Consider the following 12,440-nt stretch of genomic DNA (forward strand, 5'->3'; position numbering starts at 1 on the left):
TATGTTATTACACACTTTTGCGAAAAAGTGTGTAACAGTATTAAGGGTATAATTGTACATTTACGTTAGAAAAGGCTAGTTTTTCCATATTTTTATTTGGGTGGACATTTTTTCCTTTTCTTATACAAGAACGGCTAATTGAGCCCATTAACTCAAAAAAGATTGTCACTCTACATTTACAAGTTTCAAGCCTTTACCTTAAAGTAATCTTGTTATTTAAGAAAAGGAAACTTCTTCAGAAACTAAGTACGAACGCGATCTATACTAAAAATAAAATAAAATAAAATAAAGATTTCATCAGCATGTTTTCCAGCCTAAAAAATAGATATGAAATCTTTATTTTCATGCCTTAAATGTCTCAAGCTCAAATTGTAATATGCATTTGAAGGACTTGATCATGACTAGTTTTACTGTCTGAACATTTCCATGCTGTAGCTTGGAGTGTTCTTACATTTTCTTGGGTGTCAAAAAAACCCATCTCTTGCATCTGTGATAACTGAGGAGCATAGAGTTCTTCGAGGCCCTACAAGAAAGCGCGGCAAGGTTTATCACTTAAGGCAGAAAGACGATAAGCAGGGCTGTAAACGAGCAAATGGAAGCAGCTGAACTACCAGCTCCATGTACGCCAAACATATTTATCGGCATGTCCAAATCCAGCATATTATATATGTTGGCTACCTGCGTTTGGTAAACCTTACAAGCTCTGCAAATGGCAGTTGTAGATTTAGAAATACAACAAAATAGACATCCGGTTAAGTGAATGGAATTTTGTGATTTCTACATTAATATTTGCTGCTTCTCAATTTATAGTGTTTATACCTGTGGTCTGACCAAGCTGAGATCCTTCCCTACAACAAAAGGATCATCGCATAAGGTCATAAAAAGCATAATATTTAAGTAAAAGAAAGACTCTAAATGCCATTGCCATATGGTTTATGTTGAAGAGTTTTTTATATTTATGTTTCTTTGTAAAAGTCTCTACTTATTGAGATAGAATTAGATGTGTAACCTAGTTTCTTCTCCCTCTATATACACCTAAGCCTATGTACTCGTATTATATACACAGAATCTTTTGCCCAATGAATATGTCTTTCTTCATTCTCTTGCACATATTGAAGTCATACTCTGCTTTTGAGTAACTTGCACCAGCTGTTTAGTTTAATGTTCTTGCAGGAAACGTAACAGTTATGAGATACGAAGGCTGAAATACGACTAAGCTGACAAAAAGACTCTGCCTGAATTTGAGATATGAAGGCTGCTAAGATCAATGAGTTTTCGAGGACCACAGTTATGAGGCAATATTGTTAGATGTGTTTCTTCATAACAATATTAGTCCCCCAACAGTGAGAACTTACATAGTAATTGCACTATTTTCCATTTCCAGACATAACAACATAAATCCTCAATAGAAGATCAGTGATCCATGAAGATCTAAAGAATCTGCAGTCAATTATACAAAATTTTCTTGTATAATAATGACTCAGTACACCCTCTTGCAATAGGTGAGTGAATTGAGGTAACTTAACCTTGAAGTATGTATAGCAACATACTTAATTTCAAACAAATCATTCATGCATATTATGTATGTCTGCATCTGCCAATTCTCCTTATCTTGAACCAACAAGATGCATTCACAATTTCACATAATACTGAAAATTACAGTATAAAAAAACAATCTAAAATTATTAACCAATTATTGAAGTGGCCATCTCCAGCTACGAGCTAGTCATTGCAAGAATCCCAAAAACAAAGGCCAAACTAAGAAACTCACAATCCAACCAAAAACATAAACCAAGTCATAGAAAACAGAAAATCATTCATAGAACTTTTTTTACAAGAATAAATAATCAATTAATAAGGCGTTTTTGATAAAGGAGGCGATGCACCTCCAAAGAACTCCAAAAAATCGCAAATAAAAACTTAATAAGAAATCATTACCGTAGCTTGCTAGGTTTGATCGTCCTTCAAGATCCGGCCTTTATATCTCAATTCTGCGCCGGCAAACCTTTGAATTTAGCTATCGTCGACTCGATGCTCGTTTTGACCAGAAATTTTGAGCCATTGGAGCATCGGATATTAGCATTCACCTCCTCGGCTCCGGTCGCACTCACGCTACCCTCACCCTCCCCAACCATTGATTTCTTGATACAGACAATCAATCAAAAACCCCTAACCATACAATTTATTATCTTGAGAAAATCACAGAGTCGAGCTGATCCATGAAAATGGCGATGCTCATTTACACGTTGAGGTTTACGGTTAATTGAGCCGGAGAGGGAAAAACACATGGGAGGAAAGCAGTTTTTGAGAAGAAAAATGGAATTATAAACTCATTTTTTTAAAATAAAAGATAAAATATACTCCCTCCGTCCACAATTTAAAGCCTCACTTTGGTGTGGGCACGGATACTAAGAAAGTACAAAAAACAGAATATGACTTTAATTTATGGACAAAAATTTAAGGGTAAGTAGGGCTTTAAATTGTGGACGAAGGGAGTAGTATCATCTTTTATAAAGTATATGAATTTTACCTATTATAAATTTATAACTATTTTGTGCTTGTACTAATTCAAAAATAAATTATGTTTTAATATTTTGATTTTTTAATTATAATTTTTAAAAACCATTATCATCACTCATAACCACCGCACTACCTTCACGCTTTGTAAATCCACCACCATTATACATACTCAACTCAAATCGAATGATCGACGCTCAATCGAGCATCCAATAATAATTCAAGTCGATGCTCGATCGAACATGTCGATCATGAGCAATAGTAATAAGGTGAAGGGGATCATAAATTCATAATGTAATGCACAACTCTTTATTTTAGGCTTCTTCGATTATTTCATTCTGTTATTTTTCAAATATTAGTCTATATCAAATTTATTCGTTAAATTATAACACTTCCAAAATATTATTTTCTACGTCTATTAGTATATTTTATAGTAGTTCTTAAATTGTGTAAAAGATGAAGCGTAACTCTTGGTAGATGATGGAGGCGTTATGAGTTGACCAAGTGTTGGCTGAAAGCTACTTTTATACGCCCAAAGGCCAAACAGATTGAACATTCTCAATGGAATAAAAATAGAATAATGTCAGAGTTGGGGTGGAAAATCAACTTATTTAGTTCTTTTTAATGTATATATTTATTTAAGAAATTACTTTTTAATATAATGATAAATGGTGCCAAGTTTTTATATACATATATAAAGAATACCGAAACAACCAATAAAAAAAAGAGAAAAACAAAAACAGAAGAAAGTTGTCATTAATTTTTAAAAAATTAACTTGCGAGTTACTGCACTTTAAGCTTAAAAAAGCTAAAAAATATGTAGATTTTTCGCGTCTTTTTCCCTCATAATTTTCCTCATATCCTCCACGCGATTTCTCTTCTTTTTCTCCAGCTGTTGTTGAGCCACCGTCAACCGCAGCAGCCACAGCCAGCCCCCAATTCCCTCAATCTAAACCCTAACATCACAGATTTGAATCTCCTCCTCAAACTCGGAATCATCTCTGCTAGCTAAGATGTCGCGGCGAGCACTTCCAATCTTCACGAAGCTCCTCTCCGGCGGCGGATCCACTACCACGACCCGATCCGTGACGTACATGCCCCGACCCGGCGACGGAACCCCGCGCCCCGTCACACTGATACCTGGCGACGGCGTCGGGCCGCTCGTGACCGGCGCCGTGGAGCAGGTGATGGAGGCGATGCACGCGCCGGTCTACTTCGAGAAATACGATATCCATGGCGATATGAAGACCGTGCCGCCGGAGCTGATCGAGTCGATTAAGAAGAATAAGGTCTGTCTCAAGGGCGGACTTAAGACGCCGGTGGGTGGAGGTGTGAGCTCGCTGAACGTGATGCTGAGGAAGGAGCTCGATCTCTACGCTTCGCTGGTGCACTGTTTTAACCTTCAGGGGCTTCCGACTCGGCACCAGAACGTCGATATCGTCGTGATCCGGGAGAATACGGAGGGCGAGTACGCCGGCCTCGAACACGAGGTTGTTCCTGGAGTCGTAGAAAGCTTGAAGGTGTTTTTTGGATTTTTTTTGTTGTGTTCATCCTTTTCTCTTTGCTACTTGCTGCTGCTCCACTTTAGGATTGCTGGTTTTATTCACTATCTATGTAGGTTATGCGATTTGTTCTATGTAGAAATTAGCTTTCGAAAATGCATTTCGTGTTTTAGTTGAAAACATTAAGTCGAATTGTCTGATTAGCTTTTAGGATCGTATGCCAATCGAGTAGGAGTAGATGACAAAGTGAAATAAATAAGTGGCAACTGTTTCCTTAAGTGAATGGAAAGAGTCCTGGGGTAGATAACTAGATATGGAAGTTTTATACGGCTATAATCATCAACTTGAATGATAGAATTTGAGGCACACTCCTATGCATCGTGCATACATCCTAATTAAATCCTAATTGTGATCGATAAAATCTAATTAGGGATTACTAACACCTAATTGGGGATTGGTGAACCCTGATCGGGGTGGATGCACCATACATCCGGATCTACACAAGTTTTTGCCTAGAATCTTGGTCCTGAGTTCTGCAGCTGCTCACATATTCTTAGAATCAATCTTCCACTACTTACACAAGTAACATTTATTTTTTTGGATATCAAGTGCTTTTTGAATACTTAGAATCTAGTTCTGAGTTTTGCTGTTGGTCACATAAACTAAGAGTCAATGATCTATGTATGAATGCCAATGAAAGTAATGTTTATTTTATTGATATCCTGTTTCTGTAAATGTGCCCCCATATTATAACATGTTTGGCTGGGACTTCCAAATATATGACTTTAGATCCTATTGTGTAGTCACTGTTTGGTGCATTTGCAACCTTTGTATGTTATTATTAAATCTTTGTCTGAGCGTGCATGCTTAAGCTGATCATCAGAAAAGATCTCTCACTCTGATTTATTCCAAATGTTAGGTGATAACAAAATTCTGTTCTGAACGAATTGCAAAATATGCGTTTGAGTATGCTTATCTCAACAACCGCAAGAAGGTGACTGCTGTGCATAAAGCAAATATTATGAAACTTGCAGATGGTTTGTTTTTAGAATCCTGTCGTGAAATCGCTAGCAAGTACCCTAGTATCCAGTACAATGAGATGATTGTGGATAACTGCTCCATGCAACTCGTTTCCAAGCCAGAGCAGTTTGATGTTATGGTAAGAAACTAAAATGATCTGTTTTTCCTCTTACGTGGGCCGTATAACTTTGACTCATGCATGGTAATGTGAGTTGCCTAAGCTGTGCCTTTCTTTTTTCAGCACTTACAAAGATGAGATGTCATTTTTTCTCGCAAGATTAGGAAATATTTTCCATTTGAATATATAACTTTCAGTTCCAGGTGCTTGGTCGCACATGAGGGTGTATTTTGAAGCCTTTTAATACACTATACTGTACAGTTACCCGAACTTGTTTTATATGGAGAGCCATGCAGTAATCTTTGTTTCTTTCTGTTTATTGTTCCATGAAACTAAGTTGGAGGGAAAATGTGTTTGGGGGAAGGAATCTTGGAACTCAATCATATTTTCCGCAGTTTCTGGGGTCTAATTGTACCCTTCAAATGTATGCTTTATGATCCGTGTGATATATTTCCTCTTCTAATTTACTTTTTATATGCATAATCATATTCTATCCTCTACTTCCATTTAAGTCTTCTGCCTGCGGTTTGTCAATCTGCTTTATAATTTGTAGGTGACTCCAAATCTCTACGGGAACCTGGTCTCCAATGTAGCTGCTGGTATTGCTGGTGGTACTGGTGTCATGCCTGGAGGTACGTATTATCTCTCCTATCAAGTGCTGAAAATATGCATGTGAAACATGTCGTAAGTAGGGAGGGGATTTCCAGAACTTATATTTTCTGATTTAACATGTTGGTGGTGCTCGGAGTCGTGGGCACTGCACGTCTTATAGTTGTCATTGGCCATGCACACCGTGTAACATAGAACAAGGGCGGTATTTATTCCGCATTACCTAAATAACAGGCTTGTCTTTGATGCTCTCAGGGAACGTAGGAGCCGACCACGCCGTTTTTGAGCAAGGTGCTTCTGCGGGTAACGTAGGAAACGAGAAATTAGTAGAGCAAAAGAAGGCAAATCCAGTAGCTTTGCTTCTTTCTTCAGCCATGATGCTAAGGCACTTGCAATTCCCTTCGTTTGCTGATCGACTAGAAACTGCAGTGAAGCGCGTCATATCAGAAGGTAAATACCGGACAAAGGATCTCGGAGGTATCAGCACCACCCAAGAAGTTGTGGATGCTGTCATTGCAAATCTCGAATGATTTCTCCTGGGATTGCTGGAGCAGGAAGCCTTACAGCCGCCCTTCTTGTAATGATTATTTACATTTCATATACAATTGATTTTTCTGCTGCCCAGAGAAAACTGCGCCCGTTGAGCAAAATAACGTGAGCCGCCACGACTTGGTATGAAAGAAGCAAAGATGAAAATTGATGTTTTGTTCCTTCTTTTTGCTTCGTGCCCCTGAATTGTGGAATATATGATGTTTCCAATTTGTGCAGTTTAAAAAACTTACAGTTTCTGGGATTTGTGCAAAGATGATAGATGCTGTTTTTTTAAAGATTAGGATAATTCATTTACTAAAATGAATGAGAATTTTAAACTATTTCAAAGCTCTTGATGATTTCCATTATTTGAATTAATTCTACTTGATTCATATTTCATTGAAATGGTGAAATTAGAAATATTCTAGTAATGAGAATAAAAATAATTAATCATATATCGTATCAATCATAAAATGTAAATGCCTCAATGTTCAATGCTCAAACAGAAAAACATGCCAATATCACTCTCAAAACTCTTCCTCAATGCTCTCCAAAAAAAAAAAGTTACCAACAACGATTGCCTGTCAAGTTTAATGTCTTCAATGCTCTTGATCTTGTGCTGCAACCAACCATGATTGAGCACAAAAGCAAACGATATATATACACCGTTTTGCACCCTCTACCCCCCCCCCCCCCCCCCCCCCAAAAAAAAAGAAAAAAAAAAAGAAAGAAAAGAAAAATCTAGGAATTAACTTCTATTCAACTTTCTAGAATAATCAAAAGACTCCACTATTTCAGTTGAGGTCATGAAAGACACCATTACAGCAAGACATTATTTTTGAAACAGCTGACAACCTGCATCCAAATAAAGACAATAAACAACAAAATTATATTTTCACAATCTATTTCTCTTCCAGGCGACGGAGAATGAACTCAGCAAAGCTTTGTTGCCTGCAAATATAAGGAGTAGAGGGATCAGCAAGGTTCTACATTCAATTTATCATTTCATTAGGTATAAGAATTAGATGGCTAAGGGCGTGTTTGATATTGGTTAATACACTGTATTAGCTAATTTAGTACAGATTAGTCTAGTGTTTGGTATTATTTAGTAATAATGCGGATGACCCGGTTTAATCTCACGACCCAGTATTATTAATCCAGATTTCTTAGGATTAATAATACCACCTCCCCCCTAGGATTAACTTAAACCAGGATATTCTGTATTTATCCATGATAGCAAACACCAACTCAGTATTAATAATCTATCATTATCCACACTAAATATCCTGGTTACAAATTATCCTACATAATCATTTACTGAAAACCAAACGAGGGATAAGTGTGCAGCTTATGGGAAATTTAGTCCACGATGAAAACCATTTATTCAGGGTTCAATATCAGATAGTATAATATTTGTTGCTCAATAGAATAATGCATATAGGTGATCTTAAAGAGGCAGTTACATAATGACAAATGAAAGTAGACTTTTTAAAAAATGGCCACGTTCATTGTTAGTGAACAACCCCGGCCCCAAGAAGAGAAACAATGAGCAGGGCCATTTTTTTAAAAACAAGTTTACTTGATTTCTTGGTGGTTGGTAGTAAACAATTCAATGGTAGCTCATCACACAGTCCATGAATTAATTGGTTCAACCACCAAGAAATCAAAAAAATAGAAATTCTTATGAGAATAGTCAATCTTCAAGCATCAGCACGCAAGATTGCAAACTCATAAAGATATTAACCATGTGCAAAAGCTTACTTGCGCTCACGATGCTTGGGGCTTGGGCGAGAATATTTCAAGTATCCATCCCAGGGCACCTTTTTAAGGCCAGCTCGAACAGAAATAATGTCCCTCACCCTAGAAGAAACATCATACTCATTACATGTCTATTTTATGTTTATACCATTGATTGGGGAGCTAGCAACATCAAATAGTGTATGAATTGGAAATCTACTACAAACCTTTCAGCAAATTCAATTGGTGTTTCCCCTGGTTTCAGATTTTGAGGCTCCAGGTACCATACATCACAAACAACAGCCCACGATGTCATAAGCTGTAACAAGTGTGTTGTGAAGGATTGCCTGCAAACAATATTCAATTTTATGTTTTCAATAGGTGTTTCAACCAATGAAACTTAGTACATCTCTGTATCTGAGCACTAGTTAGCAAGAAGCATCATCATTATTAACAATATAAAGCAAAAAAGTATCATCAGGGTTTCATAGAAGCAAGTTCAGCCACAAGGATAGCTCCTTTAGAGAACACTACAGGATGAGAGAAGTCGTATAAATATCAGCAGTGACATTTGAACAAGTGCAATTGAAATAACCAAGAGCACCATAACAAAACTTACTTTCGGCTGTTCCAGAAGGCATCCACAAAAATCTTGTTATACTTGATTGCAATTGGACAGACAGTGCAGCCAAGTTCAAATGCACCCTAAACCATAAGGAAATGATAGATGAAATAAGGATGAATAACGTAAATGAACAATTAGGCAATCACCATGCATATATGAGAACCACATCTCGACAAACTTCTCTTTTATGTATGTAGCAACCAACTTATCTTCTTCAACAGTTATAAAAGAAGTTTACTTGGGAAACTTATACTGAAAAGTATAGAGGACAGGATGCTATGGTTCAGTACAATAAGCATATCAACTGCCAATAAAACAATTATTCAAGGAACTTCAATTGCCAGACATAAAACTCAATTTAAAAATTGTAGTAGGCATGAGAATAAGTGAAACCTTCTTAAACATCACAGTGTAGTGATTATTCACACAAGTTCCTTCTGGGAATATAAGAAGAGGATTATTGTCAGCACCATGGACATGTTCCCTTAGCCTGAGAAAAAACCAAAAAGAATATGATATACAGAACAAGGAAATCAATACAATTCAAAAATAAGTAATCTATTTGTAGTAAAGCATACTTTCTTGCAACAATTTCACGATCCTTGGACTCTGAGCGGTTAAACCAGATACACCCTAGACTTTCCAGAATAGTGCTCTGCAATAGTCCTTACATGGGAAAAAAAAGAAAATGATAAGGAACAATATTAAGGTTAAGCCTTCACCTGATATGCATTCCCATTCCAACCCAATAAATGGGATCATAGTCACCAAAGTCAGTCTAAATGTTCTACCAACACTAAGACAAAGTAGAAAATCAAAACTTACATAGAATACACAAGCAAACAACGACCAGTAAATCCATTATTCCACCAACTAGTTTACAAAAAATAGTGTCACAGTTTCAGTTCAAAGACCCATTCCCTTCAATTTAGCACACTATTAGAAGGAAATGTTTCAAACACATCACATGCCTATACATATTACTGCTGATGATGTGTGTATCACTAGAAGAAACTTACCAACCCACCCAGGATGCTTCTGCATAATCACTGCAAATGCAGTCATTTGTTCCAAAACGATGAAGTCAATCATGGATGTGTGATTAGCAACAAAAACCTGCAAAATGAACAATTAAATTTATATGTACTAGATATGAGCTAGTCTCAGTTAAGTACACAGCGATATCCAGAAAATTTAAATCCCGTATGCAAAGTCCACCTGCTTAGGCCGCATGCTAGGACGTGGACCATGGTACTTGACAACTCCAGTCCATGATGCCACAAAGAAGCTGCAAATCAGCTCCACAAGACCTCGCTGAAGCGTAAGCAAAAACATGAGACAGTTAAGAAACGTCACTGGGGCATCATTGCTTATCATCAGGAAAAAAAAAAATGGATCAGTCATAGTAATAATAGTTAACTCATTATAATCCCCTTTCGTCCTCCCACCTCTCTCTCTCTCTCTCTCTCAGAAGTCAAAGTTCTACCAAGCTACAATAGAGTAATACTGTAATAGGCGTTATCATGAACATGAAGCTAACCTGCCCAAGTCATAAAAATATTGACATAGCTAGAGAAAAGAAGAATAAAGCATTGAGGCCTATATTCAGACAAAGCAAGATACATGTCTAGAACATATATGAAGAATATCTCTAAGAAAGGCTCATAACAAATATGGCTCAAAGATATTTAACCAATCATACCTCTAATCTTTTTCTCAACTTCTCGTGCCCTTTTAACAGGAAATGCACAGGAAAATAGCAAGAGAGAAATACAATCCATCCTAAAGTCAACACTATTACCCTGCATGAAAGGCAAAAAAGGCACGCTAAATTAAATTACTGCAATTGGTAGATCCAACACTATGTGTAATATTCACGCACACAGAAAAAAGATTGATTTTCTTAACTAGTAATAATTAGTCATAGAACATGTAAGAAAATACACCACTTGATATAGAGCTAAATTGTCGTACGAATAATTTATAATCTTTCATTCTAACAGAAGAGTAGGATCAGTCACTGGTAATTTTTCAAGACAATCAAAGAAGGCCCGGAAGCTGTTAACCTGGGATGAGAAGACTAACTTAATTTCATTATCCCCTTGAATAAAACAAGAGATATACGTACTTCTCTACCTCAAAACAATCATTGAATGCACATGCAAAACATTCACCTTGTAGGGAACAGAATCATATATCGCACAACAACTCCCAAGCACCACAAAGGAAACAAGTATATATTCCAGTTCCATGGTTCGGGGGGATTTGACTTGAAGCATCTCGTGAAAGAATCCTGTAGTGCAGCAAGAATGAGAAATAATAATAATGATGCTATGATGTTATATTTCTTCGACGACATAACTAACACTAAACAAAACGGGACGACAATGTCAATACCCAAACTTGTAAGCACCTTATGAAAATCACAAACAGCTTAGAAGCACAATATACAAACAAATTATCTGAGTTAAAATTTACTACAACAACACATTCCAGATTCAAGTTAAACACTCAAATTCTCGCAAAGCTTCAAGCTAAAAAATGATTGATTACTCCGGCAACAGATCAGCTAAGGGGAAATAAAAAATAATCTCTCGAAACTAGCGAGCAGCATACAGAAATAGGATTAATTCGGTAACAAAATTGTTAAACCTAATCCAGCAGAATAGCATTCCAGCAGTGCGAGGGAGCTTACATCGACAATAGCGCCAGCTGCCTCGGTCAGAGTTGGCGAAATATCGAGCAAATCGCGCCTAAACACGATGCAATAGAACACCTCAGACGCGTTTGGGACAGGCGCATATTCATATTATTCACATGCAGAGAAAAAAAATTAGAGAGGGAGAGAGAAAGGAATTACAAACGGAGCTCGCCGTGGGGCTCTTGAATGGATCCGGATGGAAGATAGTCCTCGATGTTAGGGCGATCCAAATCCAATTCGGAGCTCGATGTGTTTAGCTTACTCATCCTCTCACCACTGCTGCAGAAACATGCGTCAAGTGTGTGTGGTGTGTGTGAATTTCGCCCCTAAAATGGTGTTGCTATTGTTGAACATAAAATAAAATGTTTTTGACCCTTTTCCCTCTCCTTTTCTGGGGTGGGGGACTACACTATTCATTCACACAGCCGCAATCCGTTCCTGCCTACGCACATCAAGAGAGAGAGAGTGTGAGGAGAGAGAGAGTGAGGAGCCTACACGCAACCCAATGCCACGTGGCGCTTTGGTTGGCCAAATTACGACGGAATGCGCATAGCAAAATCGTCAAAGCCCAATTATAAAACCGATGGCCCAAACCAATTTGGGCTTTTTCCAGCTTGATGCATTCGGCCCATAAGGAATGAAAATAATAATGTATGATCCAATAAGCTTGCAGTTTCTTGGAAATGAATGCTTTGGAGTTTGGACCTTGTAAGTAATAGTACTAAAAAAAAAAACAAAAAAAAAAGTAGTGAACTAAGTTATTATATTTTCATTATTTTCACATGCTATGATGAATAAATTAATGAAAAATATACTTTCATATTTTTGAACTCAAGATAATACTGTTATGAGGTATTGATATGATAATATTTTTTCATATTTTTCAGTACTCTAGAGAATATGGGATGAAATAGTTGTGGGCCATTAAATATGATAAAATTTTCTTAATTTTTTACTTTTTAGTTTTTTGTGATAAATTTATAATTAAAGGGAAAGTCCCCATAATAGTAGCAGTGAATACCACATAAAAAGTGTTCCTCAAAAAAAATACCACATAAAAAGTTGGAAATCACAACTCAC

General features: G+C 37.0%; 2 protein-coding genes and 1 long non-coding RNA gene across 4 annotated transcripts; 1 reads left to right on the forward strand and 2 right to left on the reverse strand.

Annotated features, from left to right (window-relative positions):
• Positions 1-257: 257 nt before the first annotated feature.
• LOC131020868 (uncharacterized) lies at positions 258-2,344 on the reverse strand. The gene is made up of 4 exons (XR_009100790.1): positions 1,939-2,344; positions 820-848; positions 612-703; positions 258-523 (listed from the first exon to the last, which is right to left on the reverse strand). It is a non-coding gene; the product is annotated as an uncharacterized LOC131020868 (long non-coding RNA).
• A 765-nt stretch (positions 2,345-3,109) lies between these two features.
• LOC131020870 (isocitrate dehydrogenase [NAD] regulatory subunit 1, mitochondrial) lies at positions 3,110-6,987 on the forward strand. Of its 2 annotated transcripts, none has more exons than XM_057949915.1 (4): positions 3,110-4,037; positions 4,939-5,178; positions 5,711-5,789; positions 6,022-6,987. In XM_057949915.1, the coding sequence occupies exons 1-4, from the start codon at positions 3,531-3,533 to the stop codon at positions 6,294-6,296; spliced, it is 1,101 nt and encodes a 366-aa protein (XP_057805898.1). In that variant the 5' UTR covers positions 3,110-3,530; the 3' UTR covers positions 6,297-6,987. The 2 variants fall into 2 exon arrangements, with proteins under 2 accessions (XP_057805898.1, XP_057805899.1); XM_057949916.1 differs by having other exon boundaries at positions 3,336-4,007.
• On the reverse strand, positions 6,735-11,808 carry LOC131020869 (glycerol-3-phosphate acyltransferase 9). The gene is made up of 12 exons (XM_057949914.1): positions 11,520-11,808; positions 11,355-11,412; positions 10,834-10,952; positions 10,362-10,461; positions 9,878-9,973; positions 9,679-9,775; positions 9,238-9,325; positions 9,053-9,149; positions 8,654-8,739; positions 8,262-8,381; positions 8,059-8,157; positions 6,735-7,248 (listed from the first exon to the last, which is right to left on the reverse strand). The coding sequence occupies exons 1-12, from the start codon at positions 11,624-11,626 to the stop codon at positions 7,200-7,202; spliced, it is 1,116 nt and encodes a 371-aa protein (XP_057805897.1). The 5' UTR covers positions 11,627-11,808; the 3' UTR covers positions 6,735-7,199.
• Between the last annotated feature and the right edge of the window lie 632 nt (positions 11,809-12,440).

Source organism: Salvia miltiorrhiza, chromosome 4, assembly GCF_028751815.1.
Source record: "Salvia miltiorrhiza cultivar Shanhuang (shh) chromosome 4, IMPLAD_Smil_shh, whole genome shotgun sequence".
Taxonomy (NCBI): Eukaryota; Viridiplantae; Streptophyta; class Magnoliopsida; order Lamiales; family Lamiaceae; genus Salvia; species Salvia miltiorrhiza.

Coding starts and splice junctions, on each gene's coding strand:
- LOC131020870 (XM_057949915.1), top strand. CDS start 3,531: ATGTCGCGGCGAGCACTTCCAATCTTCACGAAGCTCCTCTCCGGCGGC. Junction 5,179..5,710: donor CAGAGCAGTTTGATGTTATG/GTAAGAAACTAA, acceptor TATAATTTGTAG/GTGACTCCAAATCTCTACGG. Junction 5,790..6,021: donor TACTGGTGTCATGCCTGGAG/GTACGTATTATC, acceptor TGATGCTCTCAG/GGAACGTAGGAGCCGACCAC.
- LOC131020869 (XM_057949914.1), bottom strand. CDS start 11,626: ATGAGTAAGCTAAACACATCGAGCTCCGAATTGGATTTGGATCGCCCT. Junction 9,326..9,678: donor GAAGCATCCTGGGTGGGTTG/GTAAGTTTCTTC, acceptor TTCCCATGTAAG/GACTATTGCAGAGCACTATT. Junction 9,150..9,237: donor CGTGAAATTGTTGCAAGAAA/GTATGCTTTACT, acceptor GTTTTTTCTCAG/GCTAAGGGAACATGTCCATG.